Source organism: Osmerus mordax, chromosome 8 (genome assembly GCF_038355195.1).
Source record: "Osmerus mordax isolate fOsmMor3 chromosome 8, fOsmMor3.pri, whole genome shotgun sequence".
In the NCBI taxonomy this organism is placed as follows: domain Eukaryota; kingdom Metazoa; phylum Chordata; class Actinopteri; order Osmeriformes; family Osmeridae; genus Osmerus; species Osmerus mordax.
This window is the reverse complement of record NC_090057.1, coordinates 13,761,920-13,779,793: the sequence shown is the minus strand read 5'-3', so window position 1 is coordinate 13,779,793 and position 17,874 is coordinate 13,761,920. Positions and strand designations below refer to the sequence as shown.

The 17,874-nt window shown below is 50.6% G+C and overlaps 1 protein-coding gene across 1 annotated transcript in view; it reads left to right on the top strand.

The window, feature by feature from the left end:
• Positions 1 to 17,549, top strand: part of igf2r (insulin-like growth factor 2 receptor) — a 28,471-nt gene extending 10,922 nt beyond the window's left edge. Inside the window, exons 16-46 of the mRNA XM_067241383.1 lie at positions 24 to 201; positions 353 to 468; positions 662 to 821; positions 1,156 to 1,434; positions 1,935 to 2,036; positions 2,242 to 2,416; positions 2,663 to 2,836; positions 3,317 to 3,466; positions 3,774 to 3,952; positions 4,377 to 4,464; positions 4,579 to 4,788; positions 5,115 to 5,245; positions 5,473 to 5,576; positions 5,798 to 5,928; positions 6,043 to 6,239; positions 6,763 to 6,889; positions 7,064 to 7,195; positions 7,502 to 7,773; positions 8,244 to 8,456; positions 8,732 to 8,881; positions 8,999 to 9,365; positions 10,438 to 10,590; positions 10,992 to 11,226; positions 11,542 to 11,678; positions 12,076 to 12,193; positions 12,528 to 12,674; positions 13,008 to 13,189; positions 13,454 to 13,640; positions 13,817 to 13,969; positions 14,415 to 14,484; positions 14,647 to 17,549. Coding sequence (XP_067097484.1) covers positions 24 to 201; positions 353 to 468; positions 662 to 821; positions 1,156 to 1,434; positions 1,935 to 2,036; positions 2,242 to 2,416; positions 2,663 to 2,836; positions 3,317 to 3,466; positions 3,774 to 3,952; positions 4,377 to 4,464; positions 4,579 to 4,788; positions 5,115 to 5,245; positions 5,473 to 5,576; positions 5,798 to 5,928; positions 6,043 to 6,239; positions 6,763 to 6,889; positions 7,064 to 7,195; positions 7,502 to 7,773; positions 8,244 to 8,456; positions 8,732 to 8,881; positions 8,999 to 9,365; positions 10,438 to 10,590; positions 10,992 to 11,226; positions 11,542 to 11,678; positions 12,076 to 12,193; positions 12,528 to 12,674; positions 13,008 to 13,189; positions 13,454 to 13,640; positions 13,817 to 13,969; positions 14,415 to 14,484; positions 14,647 to 15,075 — 5,446 coding nt within the window. The 3' untranslated portion in view covers positions 15,076 to 17,549. The remainder of the gene's footprint in view (positions 1 to 23; positions 202 to 352; positions 469 to 661; positions 822 to 1,155; positions 1,435 to 1,934; positions 2,037 to 2,241; positions 2,417 to 2,662; positions 2,837 to 3,316; positions 3,467 to 3,773; positions 3,953 to 4,376; positions 4,465 to 4,578; positions 4,789 to 5,114; positions 5,246 to 5,472; positions 5,577 to 5,797; positions 5,929 to 6,042; positions 6,240 to 6,762; positions 6,890 to 7,063; positions 7,196 to 7,501; positions 7,774 to 8,243; positions 8,457 to 8,731; positions 8,882 to 8,998; positions 9,366 to 10,437; positions 10,591 to 10,991; positions 11,227 to 11,541; positions 11,679 to 12,075; positions 12,194 to 12,527; positions 12,675 to 13,007; positions 13,190 to 13,453; positions 13,641 to 13,816; positions 13,970 to 14,414; positions 14,485 to 14,646) is intronic.
• The last annotated feature ends 325 nt before the right edge of the window (positions 17,550 to 17,874 follow it).

Here is a 17,874-nt window from a genome sequence, read left to right as displayed (position 1 = left end):
CTTTGCTCCCCTCCCCTCCTCAGTGGGACTAGCTCGTGGAGTCTGGGGGACTTCAACTCTCGGCTGTCGTACTACGACGGTCTGATCCAGCTGTCCTATGCCAACGGCTCCCAGTACAACAACAAGCAGCACACGCTGCGCTCCACCCTCATCTCCTTCCTCTGTGACCGCGACGCCGGCCTCGGCAAGCCAGAGTTCCAGGTAACAACCACTCAGCACCTCCACAACCACAACCAGAGCCTAGACCAAGACCTGAGAATCCCCATCATTCTTCTGGATAACTGGAGACACCTTCTATAACCGTATTTGTGTGTGCGTGTGTGTGCGTGTGTGTGCGTGCGCGCACCTGCAGGTAGAGGATAAGTACACCTACAACTTCCGGTGGTACACGTCGTATGCCTGTCCGGAGAGACCCCAGGAGTGTGTGGTGACAGACCTCAACACTCAGGAGCAGTACGACCTGTCCAGGTCAGTCATGCACGCTAGTCTCTCTCCCTCTCTCTGCTCCTCTGTCTGTCTATCTCTCTCTCTCTTGCTTTCTCTCTTTCTCTCTCCTTTCTCTTGTCTCCCTCTGTCTTCCTTTCCATGTAGGTCATCCCCAATACACCTCCCTCTCTTTCATCCTTCTCCTCCCCCCCCCCCCCCCCCCCCCTCCCTACAGTCTCTCCAGGTCCAGCACCAGCAGGAACTGGCAGATCATGGATCTGTCTGACCCCGGCAACCTCAGGAAGTACTACATCAACGTGTGTCGTCCCCTCAGCCCGGTGGCCGGCTGCGACCGCCAGGCGTCCGTGTGCCAGATGAAGTACGAGCCGCGGGAGGTGAGGCCTGCAGCGCCCCCTAGGGGAACACGCAACGCACTGTTTATTTCACCGTCTTTACGCGCTGGTTCTGTCGTGGTTTTGTCTCCCGTTTCTCCTTCTTTGTCTTTTTCTCTGTCTGTCTCTCTTTCACTCTCGCTTGCTCGCTCTGCCTCCCCCTCGCTTGCTCTCTCTCACTCTTGTCTCTCTCATTTTCTCTCACTCTGTCTCTCTCTCTCCTGCACTCTCTCACTGTCTCTTTTTCTTTCCATCTCTCTCACTGTCTCTCTCCCTCCTGCCCTCTCTCATTCTGTCTATCTCACTCTCCCCCCCACCCCCTCCTCTCCTCCCTCAGGTCACCCTCACGGAGACGGTCTCCGTCAGCAACATGGGCGTGGCCAAGCGCGGGCCCGTCATCGAGGGCCGCGACCGCCTGCTGCTGGAGTACACGGACGGCTCGGTGTGCCACGCCGGCGGCCTTCAGCTCAGCTACACCACACGCATCCACCTGGCGTGCTCGCGCGGCTCCGTGTCGTCCGGGCCGCGCTTCCTCACGGAGCAGAACTGCACCGCCAACTTCTTGTGGGAGACGAGGGCGGCGTGCGCCATCCGAACCACCAGCAACGTTAGCAACGTGAGTGGACCAGGGAACCTGGACAGTTTCGTTCCGGAAGTTGCCGCCTGCAGTCAGATACAAGCTAGAGTCAGGTGTTTTTGGGCTAAATGACATGTATTCTCGTGCTGTGAGTATCAGAATGGAATGCTTGGAACGTTGGGTAACCAGATTTGACCAGATGGCGTGGAAAGGAACTGTTGACACCAAATGCTTTGATACACTAATGATCATGAGCAGGGGGGATGCAATATCGCATCTTTCAGACAGCCTGAAAGATGCATCCAAGGTTTACCAGCCCCCCCCCCCCAAAAAAAAGAATCCTGTGCACATTGCAATGCCCGAGATCATTTTTTGAGGTGCTCTTTATGACTTGGAGGTGACTTGTAATACACACTGCCATGATTTGACAAAGACTCGCTCAAAACTCTCCACCGGGTCGCTGGGTCGGTTCAGGAAGAAACAGTGTGATGTTGTTTCCCAGTACGTGAGATCTCCTGTGTGTGTCCATGTTGTAACAGACCTGCTCAGTGGTGGACCCCATCTCTGGCTTTGAGTTCAACCTGCTACCACTGGCCTCCAAGACTGGCTACAAGGCTGAGGGCAATGGCAAGACCTTCCTGGTAAGCTGCCTGCACACACACACACAAATATTGACACACAAATTGACACACACACATTGACACAAACACGTTCCCAGTCACTGTTTACCTGTGAACACATACACGCAAACACCCTACATGTTTCAGATGCCTAGCTGACGTGGTCTTACAACACTGTGTGTGTGTGTGTGTGTGTGTGTGTGTGTGTGTGCGTGCGTGCGTGCAGGTGAACATCTGTGAGGCGGCGTCCGAGTGTGGCGTGGCCGGGGGCAAGCCCGTGGCAGGGTGCGAGCTGGAGGAGGGCCGAGCCATCGGCCCCGTGGGGGTGGAGAGGACCCTCAAGTACTCCACCGACAATCTGCTCACCCTCACCTACAAGGGAGAGCTGGACAAGCCTACAGGTAGGGCCTCGCGCGCGCCTCGTCGCCGTCTCGTCGCCTTGCTGAACGCGGTGTGTGGAATGTGTAAATGAACCCATGTCTGGTCTCTCTCTTCCTTCTCTTCTCGCGCTCCTCTGCCCCTTCTCTCTTTCCCTCCTCTCGGTCCTTCCCCTCCCTTCCCTTCCAACTGCCCCTCTCCCCTTCTCTCTCGGTCCAATGTGTGCTCCCCCGTATCTGTCGTCCACCTCCCCACCCCCCCCACCCCAGGCACGAGGGACACCTTCACGATGAGCTTCGTGTGCGACCCGGAGGCCCACCCAGGCCGCCTGGAGCTGGTGAAGGAGGAGCTGAGCTCGTCCGCACACACCACCCACGACGTCTTCTTCCAGTTCCACACCGCCCTGGTGTGTGTCCCCGCCCCCGTGGACTGCCAGGTCACCGGTAAGACCCCCTCACCCTCCTCACACCCCCCCATGTGGTCTCACCTCCAGGGGGAGATCATCTGGATGTTCATGACCAAGGCGGTCCGGTGTAACAGTTGACTGCAAGGCTGCTTGTTTCCTTGATGCCATGGCAGCGTTTATTTCAAACACTAAAGCATGTTTTTACTGGGTTGTTGTGGCCTATAGTTATACTGAAGTTAGTTGACATTTCCACATGAATGAAAGTACAATGAAATGTTTCTATTTTGTTAATTTAGCAGACACGTATCCAAAGTAATGTATGAATAGTGCAAATGGAAAGTACAGCAGAGGGTCAAGGATCAAAAGTGCATACTAGTTCGAAAGTATTTCGGTGGTCATGCAAGGAATAGTCTGTATTTACTAGCCACAATCTAAAGTAACCACACGGTGACTCCCACCCCCAAAAAAACTGAATTATGTGCACACAATGACATGAGCGGTTGCGGTTGACCTCCAGATTCCCACGGTAACGAGTATGACTTGAGCCACCTGAGCCGCGATGTAGACGACAGCCCCTGGACGGCCCTCGACACGTCGGACCAGGCCAGCAAGCGCTCGCTCTACATCAACGTGTGCAAACCCTTACCCTCTGTACACGGCTGCCCGGGTGAGCTGCACCTGCACACACACACACACACACACACACACACACACACACACACACACACACACACACATGGCGCTCACACACACTCGCTCACACAGTCACATATGCTCACACACATTCCCTCACTCACATTCATATACGCACACATATTCACTCACTCACACACAAGCCCCAATATCCACAAGCACGTGGAAACTCTTGAAATATGAACAACTTAAATCATTTTGAACTATTCCAAGGATTGAAATCCTTCTATTGGTGACACCTCCCCCCCTCCCTCCACATCTTGTTTATGTCTCCTCTCTAGTTGGCCCGCTGGGGGCGTGTGGGACTATCGGGGGGGTGGGGGTGAACCTGGGCTACATCCAGTCCAGCCCCCAGGTGGCGTCTGACGGCTCTGTCAGCATCGTTTACCTGAACGGAGACAGGTGTGGCGAGCAGGGGCACTACTCCACACGCATCCTCTTCCAGTGTGACGACCACCCGGTGAGTAACACACACACACCACTAACACACCACTAACACACCACTAACACACCACTAACACACCACAATATGACATGAACACTACCACAACATAACACGCACACATAATGCTAATAGCCAGTGTAGCATAAATGCGACGCTGTAACACCCACCCACCACTAACACACCACAATGTAACACACTAAAGAATGATGACTTCATATCCGGTTTAAACTGATGTTTTAATGTACTGGCTTCCTTTCGAACCCAATGGCAAGGAGTCCATAGCAACCTTGTGTTTCGAGTTACACACCATTTCAGTACCTTCTTCTCAGTATCAGATTGACATTGTAGCATTAGCAGATTAGTACCTCCGATTTCCTCCGGTTGGTACGGTCCTAGGAGAGTAACTAGGACTAACTGTCTGACCCCCTCCGCTGGGCAGGGCTCTCCCGTGTTCGACCGGCTGGACGGCTGTGAGTACGTGTTTGTGTGGAGGACCTCAGAGGCATGCCCCCTCAGGAAGACCCAGGGTGCGTTCATCCATTCCATTCGTCGATTTGTCGTTGTTGTTGATTTAGGGCATTCGAAATGGTGCAGATGCCTAGCTCACGTGGGCTTACACTGTGTGTGTGTGTGTGTCTCAGGCGACGACTGCAGGGTGAGGGACCCCAGGAGTGGCTACGTGTTTGACCTGAGCTCCCTGTCGGGTCGAGACTTCAAAACGCTGAGCGCCCCTTACCAATACCACCTGTCTGTCTGCGGGGGGCTGAATAAAGGCATTTGCACCCACAAAGACACAGGAAGTGACCTCGTGTCTTCCTGTCAGGTGGAAGGAAGCACTCATAGAATCGCTGGTGCGTTCACGAACCCATTCCTGTTGTAACATCATAAATGTTCAACTTTTTTCATATTTGATTTGAACGGTACATTTTCACAGCTAGAAAACACCACTAAGCTTTACTTAATGAAGGGAATATACGTTAAGCGTTACGATACGAAACGGGTGACATAAGATTTTCTTGCTCTCATTTAAACCTGTCTTTTCAATATCATCGAAAGAGAACTTAATGATTGAGTTAGCTTGTTAGTTTGTGAGTTAGTCCCCAGTGTGTCCGGCCCTCTCTCTACTAAGTGGGTTAGTTTATGAGATTGTGAGTGTCGTGAACTCTCCACCTGTCAGGCATGGCGTCCAAGATCTTGAGCTACGTGGGAGACCAGATTGTGCTGAACTACACCAACGGAGAGACCTGTCACAAGATCTACCAGAGATCCACTGAGATCTACTTCACCTGCCATCCCGACAAGACCCCGGTGAGTACCCCGGCACACTGTGTTGGGTCAAAGCACAGCAGTCACTGGATCTGGAGGCACAGCAATCACTGGATCTGGAGTTTAGTAGAATAGTAAAACCATCTCTTACTTAAGGCCACCACAAAGTAATTTTGTTGTTTGTCTGGTGAGTGTTGCAAAGCTGTGTAACTTTTAGACAGAATGTAGTTCTCCTGACTCACTGTGCGCTTTGTATTCTCTGCCTCTAGGGGGCGCCCGAGTTCATCAAGGAGACCCCAGGGTGCACCTACCTGTTTACCTGGCAGACTTCTCTGGCCTGCATTCCTGTCAAGACCGCCAGCTGTTCCTACAAGTAAGACCTCTCTCTCCTCACCTCTTTTCTCCTCTCCTCCTCCTCTCCTCTCTTCTGCTCCTCCTTATCTCCACTGCTCCTCCTTATCTCCACTGCTCTTCCTCTCCAGCATGTTCCCTCTTTCTCTCTCTGCCCACTCCCATCTGTCTTGCTCCTCCCTCCCTTTGTGTGTGTGTGCGTTTGTGTGTTGGCATCAACATTTGGCATCTGTTCCCCATCAGCGACGGTAAGGGACACTCCTACGACTTGTCCTCGCTAGCCATGGACTCTAGGAACTGGGTGGTGGAGTCCTCCACTGGGGAGCAGCAGCGTTACTATATCAACGTCTGCAAGTCTTTAGTTCCCCAGGGTGGTGAGTACAGGCGCCTGGCCCGGTCAGAATCACTCTCCCAGAAACGTCTCATTTCCAACGCATGGGATACATTTCCTTATTAAGTGTTTCCCCTCCTTGGCCTTTTTGTGATAGGCTCCTGGAAGTGTCCGTCAACTGCCGCTTCCTGTTTGAAGAGCGACAACCAGTACGTGAGCCTGGGGGAGGCGGAGTCTGCGCCAACGTTCCACAACGACGTGCTGGTCCTAAAGTACACCGGCGGAGAGATGTGTCCCGACAAGCTGAGGAAGAAGAGCACCTTCATCCGCTTCCAGTGCGACAAGGACAAAGTGGTGAGGGTCCGGCGACACACTCTCACACCCACACACAAGTTTTTCTATCCTAGTGGGGCCCGACCATTGACTTCCGTTCAAAAATGTGTTATCGATGACCCCAACCTCAACCCGAACCCTGAGTATTATTCTAAGCCTTACACTAATGCTAACCCTAACTCAAAAACCCAGTGAAAAAAGCATTAGAAGTTATTAAAGAAAGTGACAGAAAGTCAACATTTTCACTATACCTGTGAGGACTTTTGGTCCCCACAAAGGTAGTTAAACAAGACCACATATACACACACACACACACGCGACTAAAGATGTTGTGTGTTTTATGCGGAGTCAGTTGGCTGAGCGGTGAGGGAGTCGGGCTAGTAATCCGAAGGTTGCCAGTTCGATTCCCGGTCATGCCAACTGACGTTGTGTCCTTGGGCAAGGCACTTCACCCTACTTGCCTCGGGGGAATGTCCCTGTACTTACTGTAAGTCGCTCTGGATAAGAGCGTCTGCTAAATGACTAAATGTAAATGTTTTCCCAGGACTCGCGGCCCACCCTGATCACAGCCTTGGAGGACTGTGTGTACACCTTCGTCTGGTTGACCGCAGCGGCCTGCCCTCTCAACAGCAGTCAGCAGGGAGACTGCAGAGTCACCAACCCAGCCAGCGGTGGGTCACACACACACACACACACAATAATACAATCTAGCACACCATGACCCATCATACACATACACACAATGTCAGTACACACACAAACATGCACTCATGCACATAATGACCACAAGCCCTCACACATGCGCACACACACCCTTACACTCTCTGTTCTGTCCTGTGCTCCAGGTCACCTGTTTGATCTGAACTCTCTGAACCGCAAGGGAGGCTACACCGCTTACGACAACCGGGACCCACGCAAAATGTTCAGGCTCAATGTGTGTGGGGGGATAGACAACGCAGGCTGCCAATCAGAGACAGGTAGGAGGGCGGGGCCAAGAGAGGGGGGCTTATCACAGAGGGTGGAGGGAGGGAACAAAGCGTAGACTGGACAGGAATTGTGGAAGTTGGGGAATATGTCACTCCTCACGTGCAGTGTGCGTATGTGAAAACAAACACACGCTGATTGTCTGTGACGTCCAGAGACATTCTATATCATGCATTAGGTGTGTTTGTGTGTTATGACTGAGTGACAAAAGTAGAGAGATCTCTCTAATGAGTGACACCTCAGATCTGAGAGATCAGGAGATGGCTAACTGCCGCGTGTCCCCCCCCCCCCCCCCACAGGCGTGTGCATCAAAGACAGCCAGAGCGCGGTGAACGGTGGCACGTTCAGCAGGAAGTTGTCCTTCCTGGACCAGGTGCTGGAGCTGACCTATGAGGGCGGAGATGCCTGCGCCGCCAACCCAGCCCTCAAGCACAAGAGTGTGATCAGCTTCGTGTGTCGCTCGGAGGCGAGGGGCGGGGCCCAGGGGGCGGGGCCGGTGCTGGTGGACTCGGAGCAGGACACCTGCACCCACTACTTCTCCTGGCACACCCCCCTCGCCTGCGAACAGCAGGTAACCAATCACAGTGCAGCAGAGGTGGGGAGGGGGGAGTCAATGGCCAATGACAGGATGAAATGCGGGCTTAGAAGACGAGATTGCGAGTGGGCGTGCTGCGTTACGAGTGTCTGTGAGGTGTGTGCATTGGTTAGCCAACACACACACACATACACACAGACAGCCAGCTGCAGTAATCAGTAACTACCCAATCATCTGGCCCAAAGCCACGCCGGGCTGTGACATCTTCACCCACGTCAGCAATCGACTTCACGGGTTAGCCAATAACGAAGACAACTTCTCTCAGTTACATTTTACAGTTTATTCCTTTAGCAGATGCTTTTTTATTATCTAAAGGAACGAACGAAGGGGCAGGATGTTCTTTTTTCTAACAGCATATCAGCGGTTACTGCCAAGGAACTGGCAGTGACAATGTAAAAAATGTCCAAACCCTAACCCTCCTTCCTTTTCCTCCTGTTCTTCTTCAGGTCAAGTGCTCGGTTCTAAACGGGTCGACTCTGATCGACCTGACCCCGCTGATCCACCTTGCTGGCTTCTACACGGCCACGAATGAGGACGGTGACAAGGACCAGACCCCAGACTTCTACGTCAACATCTGCCAGCCCCTCAACCCCATCCCTGGGGTCAACTGTCCCCCCGGGACCATCGTCTGCATGGACCCTGTGGAGGGGCCACCCATAGTGAGACACACATTGTCAGATACACGCACTCCCATACACTTAGACACATGCAAGACATTCCAGACAGACACACACACACCTCTGCCCTGACATTCACAGTAGTCACAAACCCCATCAACCCCCCCCAAACAGACACACACACACACAAACCCCCAAATAACCCATCCCCCGGGACACTCACAGCCTGTCTGAGACACACAAACATGTGCACACACGTAAACATGCTCACGTGTACAGAGCCGTTATTAAGCAGTGCTGTTCCCTGTCTGTTCTAGGACATTGGAAGAGTCTCGTCCAGCCCACAGTTCAGCACGCTCACCAACGAGGTGTCAATCACCTTCAACAGCTCCACCCCCTGCGTCTCTGACTCCGCCTTAAACTACACCTCCACCATCGTCTTCATCTGCCAGAGAGGCCTGGATCTGGTCAGTACCGACTTGCGCAAACACATGCACACGCGCAAATACACACACGTATGCACGCACAAACGCATGCACAAACACACGCACACAGCCCATAATGGCGTGCGTTCGCCTCCCCAGGGCTCTCCCCAGATGGTCCGTCAGCAGGGCTGCGAGTACGCGTTCGAGTGGGCCACGCCCCTGGTGTGCCCCGACGCCACGCAAACCAATGGCTGCACCCTGACCGACGGCCAGCTTCAGTTCACCTTCGACCTTGCTGCCCTGTCCGGGGAGGTCAGCGTGGCCGCGGGGGCGGACTCGTTCAAGATCAACGTGTGCGGGGCCGTGTCGGACTCCGGCTGCAAAGGCGGCGCCGTGTGCCAGCTGCCAGGGGCAGGAAGGGGGGTGCCGGCATCCTACGGCATCAGCCAGGCCATGACCATGGACTACCGTCACGAGGAGCAGGGGGTCCTCATGCAGTATGGAGGGGGGGACCCCTGTCCCACAGGTAAGATGCTAGAGGTTTGCGCACGACAGAACAGTAGTACACTGCATGTTCCCCTCCTGGCCTAGCTTTAGTCACACCACTAGCCTTACTCCACATGACCTAGCTACTACATTACATTTAGCAGATGCTCTTATCCAGAGCGACTTATAGTAAGTACAGGGACATTCTCCCCAAGGCAAGTATGGTGAAGTGCCTTGCCCAAGGACACAATGTCATTTTGGCACAGCCGGGAACCTTCTGATTACTAGCCCGATTCCCTAACCGCTCAGCCACCTGACCAGCTACTAACCTTCCTCCACATGACCTAGCTACTAGACTTACTCCCTATGACCTAGCTACTAACCTTACTCCACATGGCCTAGCTACTAGCCTTACTCCACATGACCTAGCTACTAGACTTACTCCACATGACGTAGCTACTAGACTTACTCCACATGACGTAGCTACTAGACTTACTCCACATGACGTAGCTACTAGACTTACTCCCTATGACTTAGCTACTAGACTTACACCCTATGACCTAGCTACTAGACTTACACCATATGACCTAGCTACTAAACTTACACCCTGTAATCTAGCTACTAGCCTTACTCCCCATGACTTAACCACTAGCTTTGACTCTACAGTTGTGGCCATAAGTTTTGGCAATGACAAATGTTGTGTTTTGAAAAGTTTGCTGGTTCAGTATTTGAGGAACATGTTTTCATATGTTTCTATAGAATACTGGAATACAATAAGGCACATTTCATATTTTTTTAAGCTATTTTGGGGCGAAAATTCCAATATATGCAAATAGTCCCCTCTTTTAAAGCAGTCAATTTGCTCCTAAAATCCAATCAGAATGATAGAATATTTTCACCTGGCTAGCCTGTGCTGATGATATGACTTACTGAAATTATGTTAGCAGTCATTTTATGCCAAGGCCCAGCAAGCTTTGCAAACACAAATTGCACGTCGCTCCCAATACTTTTGGACACGGCTGTACACACTGTTTATAACTATCCATGGATCCATGTTCCTGATGTGTGTGTGTGTGTGTGTGTGTGTGTGTGTGTGTGTGTGTGTGTTGCAGTGACAAAAGAGGGCGAGGTGTGTGTGTTCCCCTTCATTTTCCAGAAGTCACCCTATTCTCAGTGCACCACAGAGGGGCGTACCGACGGCAAGCTGTGGTGTTCCACCACCAGCAACTACGACAAGGACAGGAAATGGGGCTTCTGTGTCAAAGGTCTGTAGACGTATTAGATAATACCCAATTGCTGTGAAAGTACCAAGTCAATGAAGAGAATAGTTAACCCTTGTGTACCCTTCGGGTCATTGTGACCCTTCAGTCATTGTGACCCACCGTCGTGTTGCGACAACTTTACCTAATACAAAAATTAAGTGAAGCATTTAAGTATTAGGTAAAGTTTTGAGTTTGAGGAGTTCGAAGCGAAATTTAGCATAATTCTCTAAATACCAATATATGTAAAAACCACTGATATTGCATATTGCCCTCCCCCCCCTCGAATGTGGCAAAAGTAACCTGATACCTGAATAAACCTTGCTCGTTTGGTAAAAAAAATTCTCTGTTCAGTCCGGGCCCCAACTGTGTTTCTCTAATCGCGTGTCTAATCCCTCACCCCCCAGTCTCAGAGAAGCGCCAGTCCTCCATCCTGTTCACCTGTGACCAGTCGGCCAACCATGGGACCCCCCAGTACCTGAGTGGGACGGAGGGCTGTGCCGCCACCTTCCGGTGGCCAACCAGCGCTGTGTGCCCCCCCAGTAAGATGGAGTGTAAGCTGGTGAGCCAGCACAAGACCTACGACCTGCGCACCCTCTCCTCCCTCACCATGCCGTGGAAGTTCAGCCACGGAGGAGACTCGTAAGTCCTCGTGCCTCTGACCTTTCTTTCGCCGCTGCTTTCCTCTCTCCTTCTCTTCTCCCCCCCCACCCCCCCACACTTGTCAAACACCCTCTTTCCCCCTCATCCCTCTTTGTTTCCCTCACCTCCCCTGGCTTTCTTCTGTCTCGTTTTCCCTCTCGTTTCTCCAACTCTCCCCTCTTGCCTGGTTCTCTCTCTCCCCCCATTCATCTTTCCTTCTTATCTGGTGCGCCCCCAGGAAATAGCCTCTGATGGAAGTGTCATTAAATGTCGCTTTAACCGGCTCTCTCTGCCTCCCCTTGTGGTGTCTTCCAGGTACTACATCAACCTGTGCCAGAGTATACACGGAGGCCTGACTGACTGTCCTCAGGGGGCTACAGTCTGCAGGAAGACCAGCCAGGGCCTCACCCAGACCCTGGGGCGGGTCCACACCCAGAAGATGGGCTTCGCTGGTGGGTAGAGGTCCTGCCGTCATGGCCCCCTGGCTGAGGCAGTGCCACAACCACGCACTACAACCCTAGCCTTGCTGTGCCTATACCTCACATCAACTTCATATGTCTACAAGGCAGACCTGGGGCTCAATAGTATTTTAAGATATTGGCGTTGACTAGCGTTTGCTTGAGTCTGTCTAGTGTTTTAGCAGGTGGGATTAGCAGCCCAATTGACCTGTTATGCCAGACAAAGGCAGTCAAGCCCAGATAAGTAATTTAGTTTGATTGGCAACCCAAATCTGTCAGCTCTAGAATACTTTGAAGACATGAAAACTCCAGTATTATGTGCTTAAAAGATATGTTAGGATTTGAGATATTAGTGACGGCGTTCCTGTGTCCTCCACCCCTGTGTCCTCAGATGGTTCGCTCCAGGTGAACTACACCCTGGGAGATGATGTTTGTGGGAACGGCCTCAAGGCCAAGACTGTAGTCCAGCTAAGCTGTGGCTCTACTGTGGGACACCCCAGACTCATCAGGTGAGACTGGAGCCAAGTGAAGAAGCAAGCTGTTTATTTCCTACATACTTGTTACAATTCCATTCTGTAAAAAAATATATAGTGCATCGGGACTAGATATTGGAGCTATGCATAGCTGATATAAAACTCAGCACAACTGGCTCTGCACCATAGTTACTGAATGTTTGGGTTGAGGTCCTAATGTTTATTAACTCTTCAATGACGGACGCCTGACTCGCGTCAGTCGTTTATGTTTAGTTCTCTAGTTAAAGGTTTGAATCTTTCACGGATTCATTTTGCGGTTCTCACGTTCTGATTGCACCATTTTTGCGTGTGCGTGTGTGTGCACGGGTAGCATTGACAAGGCCACATGTGAGTTCCTGCTGGGCTGGGAGACCCGTGCAGCATGCGCTGTGAAACAGCGTGAGGTGGAGATGGTCAACGGAACCATCCGGGTCCCCGACACCGGAGCCAGCATCAGCCTGGGGGCCATCTACACCAAGTGAATACCACACCACAAACACATTTATATACACGTACTATGCAAAGTCTTATGCAAAAATGCATTAAGAAATAATGAAATGAAAAGACTAAACAAAAACATTCTCGACATCGCACTTTTTTTACTGCCGCACAAATACAATGGACAATAAAGTAGAGATTCAAAATAATATTCATGTAAAAAATCTTGGGTGCCTAAGACTTTTGCACTGCATCGTGTATATGTCTGTACATATAAACACGTACTGAAAATGTATATCCTATTTATCATACATGCCCACAAAGATTTCTAGACAGATCGTCAAGCTATGTATCACCTCCACCACCCCTCCAGGCTCCACCAGGCATCAGGGGACATCCGCCCCAATGGAGACCGCTACATGTATGACATTCAGCTCTCCGGCATCACCAACTCCTCCTCCTCGTGTCTCGGTGCCAACATCTGCCAGGTCAAGCTCAACGGGGATTACTGCCGCAACATTGGCTCCTCCAGCAATGCCAAGTACTTCATCAAAGGTGCCCGCTCAGCACAGTTTTACGCACAGGGTTAGCTTGGTGCTGTCTAGGCTCTAGATGGTGCTAGATGTTGTCTCCAGTCTAAATGGTACTGGATGTTGTCTAGATGTTCTTCCGCTCTAGATGGTGCTAGATGTTCTCTATATATTCTCTCCAGTCTAGATGGTGCTGAATGTTGCCTAGTTGTCTAGATGTTCTCTCCAGTCTAGATGGTGCTAGATGTTCTCTAGATGTTCTGTCAAGTCTTACTCACTGTCCTATCAGGTGGCAGCCTGGACATGCTGGTGCCGTCCGAGTCTGTGTGTGGGCGGGACAATTCGAAGAAGGTGTCCTCCACCATCGTGTTCCACTGCAACCCACTGGTGGGCGAGGGCATCCCAGAGTTCATGCTGGAGACGGACGGCTGTCAGTACCTGTTCAGCTGGCACACCTCCACTGTCTGTGGACTGATGTGAGTGACAGGGCCTCCCACACGCATGTACCTGTACGCACACACGCCTTGACACGCGCGCACACACGCACCTTGACACGCACACATACCTGAACACACACACACCTGTACGGTGCTTTCCCACACGCAGGTTCACACACCCTCACTGTGTGTGTGTGTGTGTGTGTGTTCAACAGGTCTGTGGACCCTTCCAAACAAGCCAAAGATGATGGAGGGGAGAACCCGGGTCTGTCTGGGCGGAGCCAGGCAGTCGGGGCCGTTCTGAGCGTGCTATTGGTCGTTCTGACCATCTGTCTCCTGGTCCTGCTGCTCCACAAGAGAGAGAGGAGGTAAAAACACGCCCACTCTCCCCTCACTGTACAATCATCTTCATCATGAAAAGTTCTCTGTTGCTCTGTTGTGTACGTGCAAATGACTAAGCTCAGCGTGTGTATGATTATCTATGTTTGGGAGTGGAGTAAAACATACACACACACAATAGGTTAAAGCATACGCAGCTTCAATTATTTACATGTACATGAATTCAGCTGAGTGTGAACACAAGCTGTGTGTGTGTCTGTGTGTGTCCGATGGCTGATCAGTTAGGGAATCAGGCTATTAATCAGAAGGTTGCCAGTTCGATTCCCGACCGTGAAACATTACATCGTGTCCTTAAGCAAGGCACTTCACCCTACTTGCCTCGGGGGGGAATGTCCCTGTACTTACTGTGAGTCGCTCTGGATAAGAGCGTCTGCTAAACGACTAAATGTCTGTGTGTGTCTGTGCCACTTCCAGGGAGCTGGTACTGCAAAAGGTGGCAGGCTGTTGCAGGAGAGGAAGGCCTGTGGCCTACAAGTACTCCAAGGTAGGGATGGACTCCACACCTCACCCACCCACACCTCTGGTACATGCTGTAGCTTTCCATGATCACTGAGTACACATATCCAGAGGGTTAGACTGTCTTCCAGTACTGTATCACCAGTCTGGTCTCTCACCCACCCCCCCCACCCACCCACCCCTCCCCCAGGTGAACATAGATGACGAAGGGGGTGAGGAGGAGATGGAGTGGCTGATGGAAGAGCTGGAGGCCCCACCGCCCGGCAGGGGGGGGAAGGGCGGTCAGGAGAACGGCCACATCACCACCAAGCCCGTCAACACCGACGCGCTGCGCTCCTTCACATTGGACGAGCAGGAGGATGACGACAGCGAGGACGAGGTCCTGAGCGTGCCCGGCGTGCGGGTGATGACCCGAGGCCAGCGGGCCCCCTCCCGACCCCTGACCTCCGGCCCCCGCAGCGCCCTGCTCCAGGAGGAGAGCGACGAGGACCTGGTCGGCCTATTGGACGACAGCCAGAGGAGGAAGAGCCGCGGAGGCAGGCAGTCCCGCCCCCGGCACGACGGAGCCAATAGGAAACGAGAAGACGACGACAGCGACGAGGATCTGCTGAGAGTGTGAGGTCATATCCTCCTCCGTCCACCCAAACTATTCCCTCTGGAGTGTTGCCATAGCAGCAACAGCAACCGTGTGTAGCTCTCTGGGTCTTTGATGTGTATAAAGGGAATGATGATGCTGCAGAACGACTGGCTGTTTACAGAAGCCCTGTTCGGTTCCTCCTCCCTCCTCCCCCTGAAAGAAATATTTCAATGCCTTCCTGATGACAAACGCCGTTTTCATCAATGAAATGTTTTCTTTTCTTTCTTTTTTTTCCTTTTCGGTTCGTACTGATCCGATTCTGTTGATTTGATGGATGTACATAGGTAATGTCATGTATGGACTTTCATGCGGTCACATGCTTCTTTATGGAAATGTTGTTTATTTTTATTTAAGAGAACTGAGTTTGCTCCGTCAAAATTCCCGTTGGCTGCTGGCTGTCTGTGAGAAGGGTGAACAGGATGCGGCCTTAGTGTGAATGGGACTGTCTTGCGGGCCGCAGACTCAAACTTGTATCAGAGACACCCACATCATGAATGAACATCGGTACTCTGCCAGTTGTATTCATTAGTACCCCCCCCTCGTAAGCCATATTTATTCAACAACAATCAAAATCACCATAAAGTGGTTTGTCTGATGTTTGCACATACGCCGACTTTCTCCCCCCACATAGACGCCTACGTAGACAAACTCTGCTTCTAGATATTGCCTTGTCACAACTTTTTAGTTGAAGATGTGATGTTTTCTGTAGACCTTTCTTCTTTTTTTTGCCAAATGCATGAACTAGCCTGGATGGCTACTATGGGATCTATGGGTCGGCAAGGCAGGACGTTGTATCTGACAGTTTGAGGTACAGTTTCCTCATCTTGGACCCTCCGGTGGGTCTAGCTACAACACGACACTTTGAGTGTACAATTTCTTCTCTGGGAAACTATTTATTGAGCTCTTCTTTCCTTTGTAACACGTCCTTTTTACAGCCTGGGTTTTTGAGTTTAGACGGTAGATAAATATATTGGAACAAGCAGTATGTATTTTGTGATTATTATATACTAGTTTTTATCACGCTGCTAGGATCGGTGTTGTCATTTTGCAGTGTGGATTTTACCAACCCTCTTAAGAAGGATATTAGAAAAGTGGCACGTCCACGAATAAGGCATTATTGATAACTGATAAATTACTTTTTATAACTCAATAGGCAGGTAAATATATATAAGACAAAGTAATTAAATACATACTTGTTGTTCCTTTATATTTACCCAGTAATGATTGTGACCAGGTAGTTATAGTACATACTTTTACATATTGGCACACACCACACAAAAGCTTATAGGCAGTTACCATTCAAAGGATGTTAAACATACCACACTTGCTTATCTTGGTCATTGGCCTAATTAAAAATAAACTGTACAAACCTCCACTGTACACCGTATGTCCTGTGCACTTCCGTAGATCTAAAAAAAGATGCATAGGATGTAGCGTCTATAGAGGTGGCTTTGGGACTATGACTAGGGATTCACTTTTGAATGTTAAAGGTACTAAATGGTCCCAGTAAAGTTTGGGAGTGGATTCAGTCCACTCCAGGACCGATTGCAGTGTTTCAGCATCAGTGTTGAAGCTAACATTCTGTTAGCAAGCGAAAGAGCGTTTGGCCATATAGCTACTCAATCCAAAAACAAGAGTTCACCATTCAGGGTATTTCTATACAACGTATTGGGGAGTTTTGCCAAAGCGGCCCTCCTGCCTCACAAATGGAGACTCACGTATGTTTCGCGGTATTACAGTAACACTGTAAATGCCGTTGGGCAGGTTTTAGTTGTGCCATGATGTCAAATCAACAGTAATACATCCCTGCAGTCTGCTAGTATGTTGTTTAGGTTTGGACATCTCTGATTAAGAATCACGAGTGGATGAAGAGCAACTTTATTAAGATAGATAGATACTTTATTGAGCCCAATGGAAATGTAGACAAGGTCAGAACTTCCACAGGTCATCATGACAGTCAGTCAGTAGACCTGTGGCTGTGTGTGAGGCTTGTCCCTTCTAACTTGGGAGCTTACTAAGGCACTTTGAGATTGGCAAAGGTACCTCGACTAAATTGGTTCATCTTACTTTTCCCCATTGGTCAAGGTTAGGCTTTTTAGGGACTATGCTGATTCCAGATAAGACCTTAACATCAACTTCACTCACTAGCTGCTTGCCACCCCTCATCAAAGGGAGATTGATTGATACGGATGACAGATGATCGTGTGTATTTGTGTGGTCTATTTCTGCTGTAAGCATAAATCTGCCCAGATTGGTCCAGAGTGTATTTGATTGTTGTATCATGTGACAGGGAGCTGGTCATGTGACAGGAAGTCTTCTCTGTGAGCTGGTACTTTGAGAGGGGCTTTATGTTCCTGTACGTTGTGCTCAAACACATTTTACTGCTTTGTCTGTTTTCCTATTTAAAATGTTGACGTAAAAATATTGCATTATTTGAATAAAACGATTCGCCGTTACCCCCTTTGTCCTCTGTTGTTATAAGGGAGATTCGCCCAGTTACATTTACATTTAGTCATTTAGCAGACGCTCTTATCCAGAGCGACTTACAGTAAGTACAGGGACATTCCCCCGAGGCAAGTAGGGTGAAGTGCCTTGCCCAAGGACACAACGTCATTTTGCACAGCCGGGAATCGAACTGGCAACCTTCAGATTACTAGCCCGCTTCCCTCACCGCTCAGCCACCTGACTCCCCAGTTCTTCCTCCCTTGTTGCAAAGAATTCATAAACAAAATGAACTATTCACCCAATGTTTAGTTGGAACAAATGATGTAATGGACATTG